This window comes from Macrobrachium nipponense, chromosome 21 (genome assembly GCF_015104395.2).
Source record: "Macrobrachium nipponense isolate FS-2020 chromosome 21, ASM1510439v2, whole genome shotgun sequence".
Taxonomy (NCBI): Eukaryota; Metazoa; Arthropoda; class Malacostraca; order Decapoda; family Palaemonidae; genus Macrobrachium; species Macrobrachium nipponense.
The window spans coordinates 20843879-20865536 of record NC_087212.1 but is presented as its reverse complement, the minus strand read 5'-3'; the positions used below and the strand labels follow the sequence as shown (position 1 = coordinate 20865536).

Here is a 21658-nt window from a genome sequence, read left to right as displayed (position 1 = left end):
TGCTATAGGCTAGATTCACTTACTTGAAAGTGACACTCTTGTTGTGGGGTTGCCGATTGGTTATCAGCGAGTCTTATGTTATTATCATTATTCTTGTTATTGATATTTTAATAAACACTATTGTTATTATTCATACTTCGGCATCAGGGACGAGTATGATAGAATATGCATAAATACGTATGCCGTATACATACGCATAGTATGCAGACAAATAAGCTACATACATAAATTATATATATATATATATATATATATATATATATATATATATATATATATATATATATATATATATATATATATATATATATATATATATAGCAGCATTCAGCAGGGTCCAACAAACACATCAAAAAGGGCCATATTTATTAGCAAGAGACGTTTCGCACATTATCTATGTGCATCTTCAATCTGTAAGAACAACATAAAATACGTTAAAGTTTAAAAAAACATAATATTCTATATAAAAAAGATTAAGTAAAGAAAAAAAAAGTATTTACAAAATTTAAAATTAATACAAATTAAAAGGTATATAGTAAAAAAGGAACCAGTTCTCACCAAACCATCCAAAGGAGAAGGAGAAGAACGAATGACCAAAACTTGACACCAACCTACGACTTCAGTTATGCAAGATAAAGAGGAGAAGCGGAAACGTTAGAATTCAAAGAAGGAACAAGCCGTTTGATGTATAAGGACTCAAGGGTAGTTAGGTAATTGCTATGGCTTGTTCCAAGACTCAAGGGTTTGAACTTGGTAAATGACTTAACTGGTTTGCAACATAAGTTATCCTTCCTATTGCATAAGACTTATACTAATTTAAAAGTGTCTTGGACACCGTTCTTCAGGAAAGAGGATTTGACTATCTTGAAAAAACTTGGCAAACGGGATAATTTGGTTATTTGCAAACCGGATAAAGGTAAAGGTGTTGTACTACTTAATAAACAAGAGTATATTGATAAGGTGAATAACATTCTTGCAGACAACACCAAATTTCATTCACATGGAGAACCAAACTTTTTGGATATTTACAAAAGGGAAGATAAAATTAACAGGTTTTTGAGAAAATTAAAGAACGAGGGTATTTTGGATGAAACTACATATCAGAAACTATTTGTGACAGGTTCATCTTTTAGTATTCTATATGGTCTCCCTAAGATACACAAGGAAGGAGTTCCTATCAGACCTATTATGGCAGCCTATAACAGCCCTTCTTATACTATATCAAAATACCTTGTTTCATTACTTAGTGATTTCGCCAACAACCAACTTTCGCTTAAGAATGGTTATGAGTTCCAGAAACAAATAGTTTTACAGGATGGTGATCTACACATGACAAGTTTTGATGTAGAATCTCTTTTTACAAATGTGCCTCTAAATGAAACCATCAGCATTATTTTAGACAGAATTTTTTATGACGATCACGTAATTTTTCACGGTTTTAACAGACAACTTTTTAGGACATTTCTTGAGCTTGCTGTGCAAGACTCAATGTTTGTTTTTAATGGTCAACTCTTTTCGCAGGTCGATGGAGTTGCCATGGGCTCCCCATTGGGACCTGTGTTTGCTAATATTTTTATGTCATTTTTAGAACAAACCTTTTTAACTAACTATCCAGATGTGTGTAACCTGTCTATTATAGACGATATGATGATGATACATTTGCGCTATTCAAAGAACCCTGGCATAGAGAGATGTTTCTGGACCATATCAACAGTCAACATGAAAATATAAAATTTACCATGGAAAAGGAAACCAACAACTCTTTACCCTTTTTAGACATCAATGTTAGCAGAGACAATGGTGAATTTACTACATCTGTGTATAGGAAAAAATCATACACTGGGCTTGCTAACAATTTCTACAGTTCATGCTTCAAGAACTTTAAACTGAATTCTATTTACACTTTGGTTTACAGGGCTTTACGTTACTCTTCGAGTTGGTCTCTCTTTCACAATGAGATATTATTTTTAGTTAAATTTTTCTTACAGAACTCCTATCCTGAAAAACTGGTATATAAAGTCATTAACAGACTGCTGTCACAAGATTTCTCCAATCCGATGCCCTCCTATAATGTCTTAAAGAAAAATGTATATGCCACTATCCCATTTATCTCTGACGACAAGTTTTCTGCCAAACTTAAACAAATAATCGAAAATGAATTTGGCTGCCTTAAATTGCATTTAATTCCAATCAATCCACTCAAGATTGGCGTATTCTTCGGCTATAAAAGACAAACTGCAGGCCTTCATGAGATCCAACATTGTTTATAAATTCAAGTGCCCGGGATGTCCCGGTATTTATGTTGGATCAAGCCGTAGGTTACTGCAGATGAGATACTGTAGCCATGTGGGATACAGCTTTAGAACGGGTCAAAAATTAAGCAAACCAGAATTTTCTAATATAAAGAATCATGCCTCCATATGCAAAATTGAAATAAATAAAAAGCACTTCTCTATTATTGGTGGAACAAGCCATAGCAATTACCTAACTACCCTTGAGTCCTTATACATCAAACGGCTTGTTCCTTCTTTGAATTCTAACGTTTCCGCTTCTCCTCTTTATCTTGCATAACTGAAGTCGTAGGTTGGTGTCAAGTTTTGGTCATTCGTTCTTCTCCTTCTCCTTTGGATGGTTTGGTGAGAACTGGTTCCTTTTTTTACTATATACCTTTTAATTTGTATTAATTTTAAATTTGTAAATACTTTTTTTTTCTTTACTTAATCTTTTTTATATAGAATATTATGTTTTTTTAAACTTTACGTATTTTATGTTGTTCTTACAGATTGAAGATGCACATAGATAATGTGCGAAACGTCTCTTGCTAATAAATATGGCCCTTTTTGATGTGTTTGTTGGACCCTGCTGAATGCTGCTTGATATCTTCTCCTGGAATCCTTATATATATATATATATATGTGTGTGTGTTTGTGTGTCTGTGTGTTTGTATGTATGTGTATCTATCTATCTATATATATATTATATATATATATATATATATATATATATACATATATATATATATATATATATATATATATATATATATATATATATTATGTGAAGGGGGTCAGTAGAAGAGGTATGTTGTTGAAAGTGGTCGTTGCAGCTCGTTTGTGAGATCGTTTATCAGTCAAAAGAATTCGGCCATTGTATTGTTTATTCTTAGTCTGAAAAGTTAGTGGTCTTGATATAACAAAATATTTGAATATCCCCCTTTTTTTTTATACTCGCCATTCGAGTATTACCCCTGGGAAGGTCACCCTTGTCCTCTTGTCGAAATCGTTTAGTCCTTATGTATCGCCTTATTAACCACTTACCTGATAATATTTAGCATATGACGCATGCGAATCTTTTCTTTGTGCATACTGCAAAAGCACGCAACACGAAAGCAGTCTAGCAGTCACGAGGACAATTTGCTGGGCTTGTCATAGATAAAACAGCAGTCATGCATACCATGACTGCTGCTTTGACCTGTGAATGATCGGCTGCCCTCGCCCCGTCGCTGGCGGTGTTTACTTTCATGCAAGGCTGCCAGGTATATCGGGCCACAATATCATGCCAAACACCTCTAAATGATCGTAGTTTCATTTCAGTATGATTATATTTCACCAATTCCAAAGCTATTGTATAACTGATAGTGAAAGGGTATACAGAAATTGCGTTATAATTGCTACGTATTACTATAGTCAACGTAACATTGTACAGTGAAAATATTATCGTAATATTATAATTTTCAACAATGATTTGCCTAGCCTTTCCTTGAAAAATAAAATATGGTGCAGTCATGCTTTTGTTTTATCAATGACCACTGTACTATGAACGTCATACAGTTACTGCTTTCAATAATAATGACACTATCTATGGCAACTGTTGTATTGTGTGTGTGTGTGTGCGTGCGTGTTTTAACTCAGTGTTTCTGTCTTTGGTTTTCAACTGCTATGGTCGCCTATTTAGGTGAGAGTCCTAAAAAGCATTTATAGTGTATTATCTTACTATTTCGATAATTATCGCATATCCTACTCAAGGTATTACTTATTGTACAAGAATGTCAAATATTTATGTTTCTACGGTCATTATTGTACCACTTGGAACCCTGCTATTACGTCGTCTGATGTCATAGTTTATTACATCACAACTAGCCTCTCTCTGGGTGCTCACTAAATTTATCTAAGTTTCCCTTTAAGTTTCTTAAATTTACTATGATAAATACCTTAATTATTCGCATAAGACATCACTACATACTTTTGCCAATGAAGATGTGGCTTCAAATAACTTTCTAAAATACGATCCATATCCGATGCTTTGGTAAGATTTTATCGGCCAAAATCAATTAGACGCGACACTGAAATGAACAGTAGTTGATTTTATTACGTTACCACTATTAACATTCCTTTATGCACAGTGATCCCCATATAACCGGTACTGCTGCATCCTTTCGTGGTCCTATTTTGGGTTCCTCCCTTCTCGAAGGACGTGTTGAGACACTTTTCCCTTGCCTGTAGTAAGGCCTGTAATAATTTACTCTTAATCAACTTTATTCATTTGTTTATTTTTACGGCCATAAGCTCATCTTTTTGGTGACTGTCATTCGTCTCTTCAATTCATCTCCTAAATTACTCTTCCCTTGTTTTCCTTGATCTCAGATGGCACCCTTATTCTGCTGGATAGGTGCGCCCGTTTGCCCTATCGATATATATTTAGTAATAGCGATAATAATGATAAAAAAAAGATAAGAAGAAGCAAGTTAAATTCATTCAAACTGTTGCTGTTCTGATTTCGTGTGTAGGTAAATGAAATCCCATAATAATGTCTTGTTTGAAGCCACCTGTGCTATGCAGATGCTCATTGTACGTCCATGTTTATTTTTCATGAACTGCTACAACTCGAAGTTGGCATTTCAAGCGTTACAGGAAGGTTCATTCTAAATCACATCATTCAGTCTGGTATTTTTCTCGCAAAAGCTTACCCATGGCGATAAACCGCATTAGCTTACAGTTGCTATACTTATTTTTAGTATTCCTTTTTCGAATTAGATTAATATTGAGGCCACGGTTCTATCTTTTCCTTTTGACAAGCAAGGTCATTTTAGCCAGTAAGTGCAACGACGTTGTTAACAATTTCTTCGAATAAAATTAAGTACTGAAATTCAGTTATTTTCTAATTGTTATTCTTTTTGTGTAATAGTGTAAGTTGAAACGGTTGACCTAATAAATTTGTTGCTCTCATTAAAAAAAATTGTACTTAGTTACGGAACCTAAGAGTATTTTATGATTAGTTCCCGTTTGTTGTTGTATAGTAAGAATTCTTTGCCTTGATGTTACGGTATATAAAAATCTTCTGAGGGTAACAAGGTAGTACATTGACTTTTGGTTTGTTTGCTGTAAGGTAGAAATGGAGAAGGAAATAAAATAAGTGGCATGGTTGGTATGGTGTTGGCATACCACCTCGGTGGCCGCGAGTCGATTCTCGGGCATTCCACTGAGGTGTGAGAGATGTGTATCTCTGGTGATAGAAGTTCACTCTCGACGTGGTTCGGAAGTCACGTAAAGCCGTTGGTCCCGTTGCTGAATAACCACTGGTTCCATGCAACGTAAAAACGCCATACAAACAAACAAACGACCTCATCTCCGTCAGTGGTGTGGTTAGGTTGGATTTAGTAGGAATGTATTTTCTGGGTCTTAAGTGAATTTAAGTCCTTTTATGATAGATTAGGTCGAGTAAAGTTTAGGGTACACCAGCTACGTCTATAAGGAATAAATTTTTCTTATATTATGTTCCACCTCGAGATCTTTGACGCTTATCTGAGCAGTTACTGATCTCCACCGAGGTCTCCTAAGCAGAAACAATCGATTTGCAAGGATCGCGACTACGATTACATGCGGAGGAGTAGAAGGACGGGATTAGAATGAAAACGGGCAATATCTGATGTACCTTTCCTCATAATTCCTTGAACAGAAAACGCTAGAAAAGCTTAGACTGAAGACTGTGTGTGTGAAGCGATGGATTAAAATTTTCTTCTGTAGAATGCAAAACTGAACCGAGAATGAACACAGAAATAAAAAGTAAATAAAGAAACAAGCCAGAATCCACGCAGGGGCAGGAAAAAGTGTCTTCCGATGTCAAAACGTTTTGAGAAGTTGGCCGGATGTCCTGACGAACAAACCGACACAGTGTCAGTAAATGTCAAGTTTTTTCTCACAGGAAATGGAGGATGATGATATGATGGTGATGGTGATGATGATATTATGTAATCCTCCTCAGTTTAACCATAGTGATAATGATGGTCATCATCACAAAAAGTTACAGATTTTATAGGAAAGAGAAAATGACGACGAGCTGAAGAGAAGCTACATGATAATGAACGCAATATAATAATAAGTAAAAAAATGTGCCGAAGTTTCTTCGGAGCAATCGAGTTTTCTGTATGAGCCGCGGCCCATGAAGCTTTCAGCCACGGCCCGGTCTTGGTCTGTCCTGTAGCGTTGACAGACGCATGATTATGTCTAACTTTAAAACCACAAATAAAATAGAAACTACTGAGGCTAGAGGGCTGCAATAGAAACAGTGCGGATGGACAGACAACACCATCTCAATAGTTTTCTTTTACAGAGAACTGAAAATGAGCAGTCTTGCTTCTTGACAGCCATAGTGATGGGATTCGTGAGTGGACACTTTTGGAATCTTTCTAGGGCCCTTTCACACCAAGATACGATTGCAGTGCCGGATCTAAATGCGACACAAAATTTCGCAAATCGTACATTTGTCCGACTGCCGTACAAAGTGATCCAATTTTTGACAAGCGCTTGCAGTCTGCTCTCAGCCTGTAGTGGTGACTAGATGGACAGGAGGAGAAAATTATTGTCTTTATTTATTACCTTTGAGAAAAAATAAGAGAAAACCTAGAATTCACTGGGTACACCCTTTGAATACACAAAGGCACTTGTACGGTGCATTTGCCACAATTTTCGAGGAGCTGAAAAGAGACAATGATAAATTTTCAATTACTTCAGAATGTCTAAAACAACCTTTGAGGAACTCTTGTCACGTCTGCATGACCAGTTGCTAAATGAAATACGACATTCAGAGATGTAATTTCGCCAGCACAACAACTGGCAGTTACCATCAAGTATGAGGAAATAATATGGACCTTTCCTTGTAAATTTGCTTTTCCATATCGAAATTAAAAAGGAGAAATGAAAACAACTAGTGTTAGCTGAAACATCTCTATTTATCAAAAGTATAAACTGATATATCTATATCAAAAACTAAAATCTTTTACTTTGATATAAAAAATCCATATCTCTCTGTTTCATTAATTAATGTAAATAAAACGTAAGTGTTAACTATAAAAACTTCTCAAAAAATCATATATATCGAAATCAAAAGCTTTTAGTCCTCTTTTATATCAATAATCTGCCGATAACCTTCTAATAATTTCAGTGTCAAAACATATATGAAAAAAAAAACGGCAAATCATTTAGTAAATCATTTCTCAGTAGTTTATACTTAAGCTATCCTAACCTGTAGTTCTTTCTTATTTACGAATTACACTATTGTTATTAATATTATTGTATGGTGTTTTTTCGTTGCATGGAACCAGTGGTTATTCAGCAACGGAAATAACACTATTTATATCCCTCAAATGTTTTCAATACCCAATGCACCCGATCACCAGAAGCAGTGGAAGTCTACTGCTGTCGCACGTATATGCAGGAAAAAATCTCAGTGTGAAGACACGTATTGGAGGCAATGGCCAACTGCAATCGCGTCTGGGTGCAGCACCGGACATGACCAGTGGGGCCTGTCGGCTGTAATGCGATGCCGGACCGGCAAATTTACCGGACCGACATAGTGTGAAAAAGTACATTAGAGATAATAGTCGACTGCTAGTCGCATGTAGGTCCAACATCGTGTCGCATTTACGTACGACATAATGTGAAAGGGCCCTTAGGCACCCTATTATAGACTGTTTAAAGGAACCATGTATTTATTGGAACGAATCCATAATTCAGCGTTTGTAAACAATATTACTTAAAGAGAAACAAGACTATTTTTACTAACAAAATGGAATTGTCTCAGTAAACTGTTGAATTCTATACAAAATTACCCCATGCACGATCTCTGTCTCCATTTGCATGCCGAAAATATTTTCGGCATTGGCTTGATGGACTCCAATACAGCAAAATAAGGCCAAGGAAGGTGTACTTAGGTAATACTTTCATTTGTAGCATAAAATGACTTTGCAGCTTTATTGTAACAATTGTCCAAAATATGAGCTGGACAACATAAGCCGATGCCTATACTCCTAATGGTCTGTAGTTCATTAACCAGTAATTCGGGACTTACTGACAACACATAATGCTTGTAGGAATATTGAAGAGAATTCGGAGGTTTTCATATTAGTATGATATCCAGAAAAATAAAGCATATACTAAATAATTTTTTTTTATATATTCTAAATTTACGCTGAAATTATTTGCACCTGATAATTGTCTAAAAAGGACAATCAGCCATAAATAACCAGACCTTTATACTGAGGATATCCTCTATTTGTTAGGTTATGATGTATAATGACAATATATGACATATTGCTTACTTGATGAAATCTGAACTTGAATAAAACTGAAACCCGTACTATTAACAAATAATGAAATATAAATGAAAATGTAAGAACAAAGACAGAAGCAAACACACTTGAAAATAACGAATGTATACTATAAAAAGTATAATACAGTTAGAAAAAATGCAAGCAGCCTAAAGAGGCAAAGGTAATTTTGAAGTCAATAGAAAACTGATACTTTAATTGATAATGTAATATAGAATTAAAGCGAAATTGCATCATCACTTGTAGAAGAAATGAATTATCCAAAGGTGCTTCCCGTTTTTCTTTACAATCGCAAGTCAGTTCCTTTGGTACATAAGCCATAATGCAGTATCATCCTGGTCTATGGCCTGATTGTAATCCATTTGCGCTGAAAATAGGAGTCTCGAAGGACATCAAAACCAGCGGGAGCCGTATCTTACAACTTGTTAGCAACAAAGGATTTTACATGGGTATCAACTACCAAACTGTCTTTGGATAAATGTGATGCGGTTATTGCTTTAGTAGTTAAAATGTTCCTTTCAGCTTTATTTCTGGAGCCATTTTTGGGCTTCGTGCCACGATTCAGGGAATTCATTGCATGCAGAAACTTGGCGACTTATCTCATAGCGTGCGGCTGAAACACTACTAGGCCTTACACGGAAAAGTTTCTCTAAAATGACAATTCTAAAATTACTGCTTTAAAAGGAAGAACTTTGTTCGAAAAGGCTAATAATGGGGCAGAACTTTTAATAGCCAATATACTAAATGAAATGCCCATCGTGAAACTACTAGGCGCTAAGTTTTAGCCTCCTGCATGAAAACTCTGCTCCCTGAAAACAGTAACGAAGTTTTAAGTGAGATTTTGGTGACCCCAAAATCACGTTGTAGCTACAAGCACAGTTTATATTCCAATTTTTAGTGATGTTCGGGTAAATATTGATAGCACTCAACAGTACTTTTTCATTTGAATTGTTTCCAAAATGTTACTTATGGGCTCTCGGAACGTTAAGGATAAGGTTTATTCAGCTAATGGAAATGAGAAGAAAAGTACATTGAAACATTAAGATGTCACGTTTTCCAGCTCCAATTCATTTTGAAGCAGTGGCACTAGAATTGTCAATGGAGTTGCATTTTTTAAATATATGCTTCTGAGACTGTCGTTTAAAACTAATGGTTTAATGTACCCTCCCCCATTGCAGTGTTTGCCAAACGTCACTGACTGTTTAAAAGAACTGATAATTCAAATTTTATATTCAGTATCACTGTCTTGCCTTGGAACATTTAGAAACAGTCAAACGTTTAGCCTAATTCATGAGTATTTATGTTTTCACTTTAACAATAACACGAACATCACTAAAAATTAAGAGTCTACTTATTACTTATTTATCATCTTTCACGTAGATGTTAGACATCTTAACACCGCTTAGGACTAATTTCCATGGTAGATGACCTTGTGCATCACCGAATTCATTGCAAGGCCCCAAGATTTGCATATAAGCTGTTTTCACTGGTGTGTGAGTGCGAGGATTCCCGAGCAAGCGGAAGAGGTGGAGGAGGAGGAAATCTAAGAGGAACAGGAGGCTGATGTTCCACATGAAGGGCGGCCTCTCCAAGATCGTGTGGCCCATGACGCAGGAAGTCTTCAGCCACTTCGTAGATCATTTCTCCAGGTCGGGCGGGGGCGTTTCCCGGCTTCCCTTTGGGTTGTAAAAGAAAATTGCCTCCTAAATATAACAGCTCATATTTATAAGGAAATTTATAGACATAATAGTAACAGCACGAAGTATCCAGAATCTTAGAGGAAGACTTTGTTATTAAAACTTTATTACTTAGTCGGAGAAAATAAAGCAGCTGACAGGAAGACTGATGGAGGAAGAATAGTGTGGGTTTAGACGCAGAAAACTGTGTGCGGATCAAGTTTTAGTTTTCTGTAAAAGAGAACTATTGAGATGACCTTGTCCGTCCGTCTGTAATTTTTCTGTCCGCCCTCAGAGCTTAAAAACTACCGAGGCTAGGGGGCTGCAAATTGTTATGTTGATCACCCACCCTCCAATCATCATACATTCCAAATTGCAGCCCTCTAGCCTCAGTAGTTTTTATTTTATTTAAGATTAAATTTAGCCTTGATCGTGAACAACACAGGTCACAACCGGGCCGTGACTGCGAGTTTGAGTTTCATACAGCATTATACACAGTACAGGAAACTCTATTGCGCCGAAGAAACTTCGGCGCATTTTTTGCTTGTTAATGAATCGAGGGGCAAAAAATTACAAGGGACCTAGAACAGGTTGGATTTCAGCTTCAGATAATCACTGTGATTGGATACTACTATATCTTTCATAATAACCGGCTAAATTCGAAGGAGCTCTTTATTGGGGTCATTTGGTGATATTAAACGCATACAAGGAACTTCATCATTTTAGAACAGAGACCTCCAATGATCGTATTTGCAATAATAAACATAAACAATGCGGTAACTTGAACTACCAATTCAAAGCTTACTGTGTCAACAGTTGGGCGCATTTCTACGAATAAAAGAGCGGAGCGTAGCATCTGCTCCACTTGGATAGAGAGGCAGTGATGGTGCTGCATTCGACAATTGGGCTTCGTGTCAGTTCTTTTCAGTTTCAGTAAATATTCTTGAGACCACCTGAAGAAAGCGACTTGATATTCTCAATGAGCGGAGATGTAACTTTACCTGAACCAACAGTTATCATTTTAAGTATCGGTTCGTAATGGTGGGCAGCAACTGAGAGGAATACTGAACTGACGAGTAATCTTTTCGAAACCGCATAATGAATGTGACGTAAATATTATCAGTTACAAAGCCAAGAAAGTTTTTTTATTGTAAGATCTTGCTTATCCCAAGCATATCTGTTAAATAATTGTAGGAGTGGACAATCAGAGATCTGTTGACAGGCAATTTGCAGAAAAGTAATAGCAGAAAATACGATAACATTCAGACACTAATGTTGTTTATTTTGACTAATGGATGAAATAGTTAAATAACCAATTTAGCATGTAAAAAGTTAGGTTTTTCCATAATGTGTTAGAATTAAAAGCTCTCTCTCTCTCTCTCTCTCTCTCTCTCTCTCTCTCTCTCTCTCAGATACATACATACACAAAGACTTATATGCAATATAAGTAGCTTTTGTATTTGAATTCGCATATATGTATATACATATATATATATATATATATATATATATATATATATATATATATATTATATATATATAATGCATCACGCTACAAATGACCTTTAATATCCCATTCGCTCTACCTTGGAATTAATATATTTTCATATACTAGCTGACCAACCCGGCATTGCCGGGGAAAAAACTTTGAAGAACTCAAAGAAGCTTCCCTGCACCACCTTGTGCTAACTGTCCCTATTATGCAGAAATTACTGTACTGACCTGCACGGGGTAACTGAATGGCAACCGATAAATTCTCTCTCTCTCTCTCTCTCTCTCCAACCTTCTTTGTTCCTTACCCTCTTTCTTCTCCCTAACACCCTCTCCCACTTCCTCTCCCTCTCACTCTCTCTCTCTGTCACACCCTGCCCAACCACGAACCCCTTTGGTGCCATTGATGTCTTACCCCCACAGTATTCGATAGTAAGTCATATTTAGTATATATACCGAAAATCGAAAGTCATATTATTTACTACGTATACTGAAAATTATGTATGATAAATTCGTAACGTTATCAGCCCCGTTTCAGGGAAGGCGCCTTTTGTGCCTTTGTTGTTTGAAACCCCATTATGAACCATCTTAGGGATCCCCACTATAACCCTGCCAAGTTTTATGCCCATCGGACCAGCTTTTTGGCCCTGATTGAATGACAGACGGACGGATTTACATAACGCCCATTATAGTAAGATGTTAACTGAAGGGGAATTTTTCCAGTCGATAATAATTTCGTCCTCTCCTGGGTTCGAACCAGTGCCCAGCGGACAGAGGAGAAATCAGGACTTCAGTGATGTTATTGACTCGGTTAACATATATGAAAGTATATTAATTTCAAGGTAGAGCAAAAAGGATATCAAAGGACATTTGTAGTTTGATGCATCTATATGAATCACGGTAATGTGATAAAAATTCTGATATATATATATATATATATATATATATATATATATATATATATATATATATATATATATATATATATATATATATATATATATTAGAATATAGGTGCACAAGTAATTATATTTTCCCCTCACCTGCTTTGTGCCCGTTACGTTTAGCCTTGCAATTAGCCTTGCATTTCAGAGCAAGATCAACGACAAGGTAGCAGAGTGCTAGACCAGCAAGAGCTAGGAGACACTGCGCCAGTAGAGGGTTTCTGAAAGAGACTGTTACGTGGAATATTAATGTCAGGACAAATAACTTTTTACGAGATTCTGCCCATCTACAAAAAAAGAAAAAGAAAAAAACGAGTATTCAAATATTACCATTAAACGAAAACAGTTTTTTCCTTGTTTTCACCTGTTGGGTTCACGTCGTGTAATTCAAAATCTGTAGGTGCAGTAAGTTTAATATCTTTGGAAGTATAAATTTGCTGGGAGGTTGTCCATTCCTTGAAGCCAGGGATATCGATGGAAAATTTACGCCTCTCTGCTTGTGATCCCTGTGAAGAAAGTCCAGACCTAAATTGCTGTGAGACATAATAAAGTAAAGTTACCAATGATGGCGACACAATTACCTCTTCAGTTGACGATGGCCTGCTTCTACAGTTATCAGCATAAACGCTCCTACTCACACACACACCCATATATATATATATATATATATATATATATATATATATATATATATATATATATATATATATATAATTCGCAGGAACACTAGAAATTTAAATGCCATTTATTACTATATAAGGAAAATTTAAAAGAAGGAATAATCATGACAGGTTTCGTGCATTTAGATATTTCCAAAGGAGCTAGGGCATGAAAAAAATACGCATTGAATATGATTGGGATTTTTTTTTGTCTTTTAAACTGTTACTATCAACGCTCCTGGAACTCTGTGCATTTTACGAATTTCATTTGAAGTAAATTTATAAAATTTATACATTTGTAGGCTGACATTCACATTCCTACCGAAACTAGATTCAATTATCTTTCTTGCTAACGTTAAAAAGCGCGAAAAAAAAACGGCTCTGCTATCCTCTGGATGTCTTACTCATTTTTAATGTTTTTTCAGTTTATTTGCCAGTGATTTACCAGTCTGACCAACATAGAATTTGCCCCATGACACATGAAATGTAATAAACACACCTTTTAATACAAAATGGTATTAAAAGTTAGTTTTTGTTTTATGTTTTTCTTTTGTTTTCATCGTGAAAGTCTTTCGTTCGGAAGGGAAGGGGAGGGGAGGGGAGGGCTAATTCCATTTATCATTAATACAGTACAAAGTACAAAGATATTTTATTTTTCGCCTGTAATCCTACTTACATCTCTCTCATCATCAGTATATTCAGGGTTACATATCCTTAAAAACATTGATTTGATCATTACTTTCTTAACTTAGCGTTTTGGCGCAAATAAAATGCACACATGCATTAATACCTCAAGGTATTTCCGCGCGCTGCATCGAAACTCATCTTCTACGTATGAGTCAGTATCAAAGGGGTCACAAGCCGAGAGAGGTCGAATCAGAATAAGAATGCAGTGGAGTAACAGAGAAAATATGCAAAATACTTCCGGGGTTTTAGATCTCTCCCAGATAGTGACTCCAGGAAAGTTCGGGGTCGTTGTCAAGGACTAATATTCCCTGGGGATCATTATCTTTATGTTATTTTCAGTCTTTTGTGTTCTGTGTTTTTCCGGTCATCCCCAGCTGTACCAAATAAGCAGCAAAGGTGGATACATACTGGATTAAAACCGTTGGGGTCACGATCTAGGAGAGATCTCGGGTTCTTACCTTTTTAGAACATTCTTAAACGTTTTAATTGATGTTATCTTTTTCTTATATAAAAAAATAACTTCCTTACCCCTGGGTTAAGCTACTCCTTCACCGGACCAACTGTATATTCGGTAATCGAAAAAGGAAAAGCTAAAACCATTTTTGTCTCCATATTATTCAATTTTATCGACGGCACCCATTCATTCAGTCAGTCAAAGAATTTATTGACATTTTCGGTTTTCATCCTGAAATATGTGTCATTTACGTATTTGATGCATTTTCCATTTTCTGAACTATTGTTGCTTACTATTCTGCTTCGAGAAAAAAAAAAATCCCATTAATAAGTGACTTAAAAGAGGTGATAGGAGATTTCCCACGGCAAGACCAGAATTTTTAGAATAATATTTTACGATGAATTCAAATTTACAATATTTTACATGTGGTCAGTTGACTGCTCTATTAAGAAATTCTTAAAGGATGGTGTATACGACTGTCTGCTATCTAGGGTTTCAGATAAAAATTCTAACATGTCATCAGTTGTTACTTGGATGAACAGTGATACGATATCGACACTCACAAGCCAGGAATCACTATTAGTCTGTACATTATTTAATCTGTGATTAAGTCCATATTATTCCGTATATTATAATCTGTAATGCAACCAACCGACGGATTAAGATCTTTAACAATACATTCATGTAAGTTGTATAATGCAACACCAAAACGGAGCTATTTATCGGCCTGATGGGAAAATTTATCATACATAGCCTATATTTCTCTAAGTCTAAAGGACACAGTAACTTAGTGAAGTCGCGCAAAACGTGTTAATCAAATTCTCATTTCTATTTAGTCATTTTTCCACCTTGTGGTGAAGTTTTATTCACAGTGTCAACAGATTTTCATTCAACTTCTTGTGTGTATTTTCATCGCTCAAAAGGTTAATCTTTTCCACATAATCACTTTTATTCGAGATTATCAATGTACAAGACTTGTCAGGTTTATGTTTTTATCACCTTTTATTTCTTTTGTGCTTGTCGAGAACCTTTTTGGACAATATGAAAGGTCTTTTTTGAACTGGCTTAATTTATTCCCTTGATTACATATACCTCTTTACAAGATCTGCCTCTATATATTTTCAGATTACACAAACCTTATCTTATATCGACAATATCCACTGTACTTGAGACGAGGGCGAGATTTAACCAATATTCGAAAGCGCAGGCTGTGTTTTGATGCAGATATCATCACCCAGGTAAGCTGCATTTCAGTATGTTGTCACATTTTCGATTTATGTCTTGAGACATGTATTTTTTCTCATGAGAGTATTATTAAGCGTAAATAAGCGTATACTGAAAACACACCAGTATTAAGCAAGTGGTCATACTTATTCGAGCAACAACATTGATTTTAAGAAATAAGTTATAAAATATGTTACCACATTAGTTTAAAATTTGGAATATATGTAGAAAAGAAATTGAGCTATCCTGGTAATGCATTAGACCAAGCATTGTGATGGGAAAAGACTTTCTACAGTTATTACAAGACAGAAAAATGAAACACAAAAACTTGCTTTTAATGCCATGCAGTAGTAACCGTAAAGATATTCTTTATCTGATTAAAGACTGTGGTGTTACGAACAACACAACATTGAAAAAATTAGAAACCTTATAAGACTTTTGCCAGTACTAGGGGCAGCGTATATTAAAGATTAAAGTCTACTTTGGTGAAACTGGTAAATCACTGGGAAATGCGAATTCAACAGAATAGAACACGTACAAGATATGCATGGGATAACAGTGCGCTTTTCGTCAATGGTAGAGATTATCATGCCATGAATTGGACAGGGGCTAAATATTTGGTATATTGCCATACGTTGGTAAAAAGTATATTCAAATATAGTTTTCTAAAAGGAGTTGAAAAGAATATGAATACCGGCCCTGGAATGTATGAACTTGATACATTAGTATTTTAAAAATATAAATAAGGAAAATGTATGTGTTTGAAGGTATAATTAAACTTGGACCAAATGACAGCCAAACGGAACAGCTGTTATTTTCCATTTAGAAATAATCCAGACCAAGAGTTCAGCTTCATGGTCTTTTTGACCGCACTTATTCGTACTTATTGTTGTTTCATTCTTGCAAATCTTCAAATAGACAAAATTAATCATTACCATGGTCTCCATTTCATTGCCTTTATATGTATGCATGTATGTATGTATGTATATATATATATATATATATATATATATATATATATATATATATATATATATATATATATATATATAAAGTACAGTGCTAACTGAGGAGAAGGCAATTGCCTCTCAACGGGTATAAATGACCAAAGTAACCATACAGCAGGATTGATCAACGACGTTCATGAAAAAGACGGCCTCATCCCAATTCTATAATACAGATATACATCAAAGTTCTAGTACAAGGCCAAGGGAAATTCGGCTTCACATATTATGTTTAAGTAGTTTCTGATTAACTTCAAAAAAGATATGCTGGTCACTTGTATGAAAACTCATACAAGTGGGGAGTCCTACATGAAAAGAAAACTTTATGTCAACATTTTAATACGTTCCTTGGAAACGGGAGTTATTCCAAGTATAGCTTCCCAAGAATGCAAGCTTGCGGAATTAAGTTTTTTTGAGTAGAAGTCGTGATATTGAGAGAGAAAAAAAAATGTCACGTGTCCCTAAAACTAGGTGATGCCGATAAGAAAGTCCTCAATATTTCCTCTAGTTAAGTTCCTATTCTTGATTTACGAGACGATCCTTTCACCAACTTTGTGGCAGAGCCATTACTATAATTTTTTCTTTTAACGTTACTACTGTCGCCTATCTACTACGTATGATTGCTTTTCGCATAAAAATGGCAGCCTAACTGAAGCAGAGGCAGGGCGAACTTACCATCCGTAAATCCATTCGATACCAAGTGTTCGTCGAGAAGTTGCTGAGAGAAAAATACTCTGTATCCTCTCTCTTATTGTGACAGTCCGTTATTTTGACGCTAAAGTCGCCACTTGGACTGCCGTGCATGAACCAAAGGGTGACGTTTGACATCATGTGTATATTCCATACTCTGGATGTTATATTGACTGGAGTCATGGATGTCCCGAATAAAAGTTGATTCCCGTTTACCTGAAAAGTAGCAAGTTTAGTGGTCACTCATATATAAGGTAATGATAGTCCATATTAAAACGCCTAATTAAAAAAAAAATTTCTATCGTGCTTGGTCAAAAGAGGGTATAGGGAGGGTGAAGCAGTGAGACTCCCTTGTGATTCTTAAAAAAGATTTTATGAGATACATTTACTCATAATTGAAGACAGTGTTGTAATCAAAATATTGCTAGAAACAGCATATGAACACGTTAAATATGACAATGTGATACATTTTTCTTCACATGCTGCCAAATCTGCTGCGATTACCCCTGGGGGACTGTGAGGAGGAAAACGATTATGCAGCTTTGGGTCAGCAGCCCTGGGTCAATCTTACTCGCTAAAAGGCATCCGTACGCTACTATCGTGACAAACGTTTGGCTTATGCAAAATATAAGAAAACCACCGTTCTTCAAAAGAAACCTTAATTAGCAAAAGAAGATCAACGACCGTTACAAATAAAGAAAAAGATGTAGAGTATGTGAAGAGATACAGTCCGAAATTACGAATCACAAGACATGATATTGTTATTCTTTAAAGGAGAGGAAATTAACTGTAATTAGTCAATATTTGAATCTGATTTAATTTTTGCACACCTACAGTATCTTCACGTCTGAAAAAACTTACCGTTCTCGAAAGAAGCGTGAATTCTAAACTCTGCAATTCATGAGAAGCAGAAAACAAGGAAATGCCACAGAGGATTATAACGGATCAAGATCCAAGGAAGAAAAGGGTAGTATTAGCCATAATCCGCGAGTTTCTTCCGAGAAACGGTAATATGTCAAGTGTAAGGTGATTGGGGGCCCCCAATTTTGACTGGCTTCTTTGGCTCTCCTATATTCCTACATTAAGGGGTCGGTTGCCTGATGCGCCATCTCCACTGCCTTCTATCAAAGTCATCATCGGGCATGGTTTATTGTTTGGCAAAGGGGGTTTTTACGACCTCGTGCCCTTGCTGTCATCATCCATAGTTAATAGCAGTAGCCTAGCCTTTTACTAAAATGTCGGACTGCAAGGCAGCAGTTTCCACAGTTATTGGCAGTGGGCCTAGCCTTTTACTAAAAAGTAAGACTGCAAGGCAGCAGTTTCCACAGTTATTGGCAGTGGGCCTAGCCTTTTACTAAAAAAGTAAGACTGCAAGGCAGCAGTTTCCACAGTTATTGGCAGTGGGCCTAGCCTTTTACTAAAAAATAAGACTGCAAGGCAGCAGTTTCCACAGTTATTGGCGGTGGGCCTAGCCTTTGACTAAAAAGTAAGACTGCAAGGCAGCAGTTTCCACAGTTATTGGCGGTGGGCCTAGCCTTTTACTAAAAAGTAAGACTGCAAGGCAGCAGTTTCCACAGTTATTGGCGGTGGGCCTAGCCTTTGACTAAAAAGTAAGACTGAAAGGCAGCAGTTTCCACAGTTATTGGCAGTGGGCCTAGCCTTTTACTACAAAAAGTAAGACTGCAAGGCAGCAGTTTCCACAGTTATTGGCGGTGGGCCTAGCCTTTGACTAAAAAGTAAGACTGAAAGGCAACTGCTTTCCTTTTAGTCGCCTTTTCTGACACGCAGGACCTACGGTGGTAGTATTCTTACACCTTACCACAGGATCATTATATATATATATATATATATATATATATATATATATATATATATATATATATATATATATATATATATATATACAGTAGCAGTCATAATACTTTGCGTGGTAGGGAAGATGGAAGAAGAAAAAGAGTACAACAAACTAGAAATATTCAGGAAAAATCAATTATTAAAGCAACCATCATAAAATTTGGAATGAATAATCACCAACTCCTGCCCTAGTACTTGATAGGCATGCCACAACGTTTACGGACTTTCTGGAGTGTCCTGGGCATTGAATCTGAAAACTGCTGCAGGAGTGACTTGTCCAGATCGTCCCAAGCGCGTTTCAAACTTTGCGCTGCAAGACGTGTCCACATTTAGTAACTTTCTTTTCATGATTGCTTAATGATTGAAATGGCTGGGGAATTCCCTGGCTAGTCGTGGATATATTCAATTCCACAATCTCTAAGCCACAAAGTATTCTGTTTGGCGGTATGATCCCCAGTGCACGAATCTAATCCAATGCCATTGAAAATCAGCCATTGAACCTAAAAAAAATTCGTCTGAGTGAAATTGACTAATTGGGAACTTAACTAGAGCTACTGGCTCACCCACAGAAAGTGTAACTCTGTGTAAGAGGTCTTCAGTAACCTGTTGGATGTTGTGACAGTTGGATGTCGAATTCTTTTCTCGTGCTCTGCCATAGCCGTTGCTAACTTTATTTTGTGTGGTTGAGTGAGTGTGGTTGTATTAACAATGTCTGAACCGTATACTTCCATTGACATATCGTGTGAGAGTGATACAACTTTACAAGGAAGGCCTTAAAACTGGTGTAATTAGCCAAATAATTGGCGTTAAACAACGGACTGTCCAGAACATTCTGAAAACTTTTCGTGAGTCGGGAGGGAAGGAAGTACCCAAGGCTAGGACTAGCACTGGGAGGCCCCCTTTTATTAATAAGAAGGGGTTAAGAGTTCTCGCCAGGAACATTGAGACCTCAATGTTCCTGGCGAGAACTCTTAACCCCTTCTTACTAATGATAGGGGGCCTCCCAGTGCTAGTCCTAGCCTTGGGTACTTCCTTCCCTCCCGACTCACGAAAAGTTTTCAGAATGTTCTGGACAGTCCGTTGTTTAACGCCAATTATTTGACTAATTACACCAGTTTTAAGGCCTTCCTTGTAAAGTTGTATCACTCTCACACGATATCTCAATGGAAGTATACGGTTCAGACATTGTTAATACAACCACACTCACTCAACCACACAAAATAATGTTAGCAACGGCTATGGCAGAGCATGAAAAAAGAATTTGACATCCAACTGTCACAACATCCAACAGGTTACTGAAGACCTCTTACACAGAGTTACACTTTCTGTGGGTGAGCCAGTAGCTCTAGTTAAGTTCCCAATTAGTCAATTTCACTCAGCCAAATTTTTTTTAGTTTCAATGGCTGATTTTCAATGGCATTGGATTAAGATTCGTGCACTGGGGATCATACCGCCAAACAGAATACTTTGTGGCTTAGAGATTGTGGAATTGAATATATCCACGACTAGCCAGGGAATTCCCCAGCCATTTCAATCATTAAGCAATCATAAAAAGAAAGTTACTGAATGTGGACACGTCTTGCAGCGCAAAGCTTGAAACGCGCCTAGGACGATCTGGATGAGTCCCTCCTGCAGCGGTTTTCAGATTCAATGCCCAGGACACTCCAGAAAGTCCGTAAACATTGTGGCATGCCTATCAAGTACTAGGGCAGGAGTTGGTGATTATTCATTCCAAATTTTATGATGGTTGCTTTAATAATTGATTTTTCCTGAATATTTTTAGTTTGTTGTACACTTTTTCTTCTTCCATCTTCCTTACCACGCAAAGTATTATGACTGCTACTGTTATATATATATATATATATATAATATATATATATATATATATAATATATATATATATATATATAATATATACATATATATATATATGTGTATATTAACATATACATATATATTCTGTTGTATCCATATAGGAAAATGATGGTTACGTCTCAGAAAATGCCCAACAGTTTCGTCCTCCATTGGAGGACGAAATTGTTGGGCATTTTCTGAGACATACATTTTCATTTTCCTATGTGGAATACAACTGAATTACCAAATCTTCTTGCCTAAGAAGATTACCAGTAACATATACACATATGTGATAGATGGTTAATCAATAGACCTATGAAGCTGAATTTCAGTTGCCAAATCTTCTTTTCGTCTTACTTTATTACTCACTGCCACTTACTAATGGGCATTTTATGTAACTTTGATTAAACACAATACTATGAACGCAATGTCATATATATATATATATATATATATATATATATATATATATATATATATATATATATATATAATATATATTATATATATACATAT

General features: G+C 36.1%; 1 protein-coding gene across 1 annotated transcript in view; it reads left to right on the top strand.

Annotated features, from left to right (window-relative positions):
* LOC135197427 (uncharacterized) overlaps window positions 1-21658 on the top strand; it is a 117168-nt gene that overhangs the window by 66558 nt on the left and 28952 nt on the right. The window contains exon 3 of the mRNA XM_064224498.1: window positions 15642-15754. Coding sequence (XP_064080568.1) covers window positions 15642-15754 — 113 coding nt within the window. The remainder of the gene's footprint in view (window positions 1-15641; window positions 15755-21658) is intronic.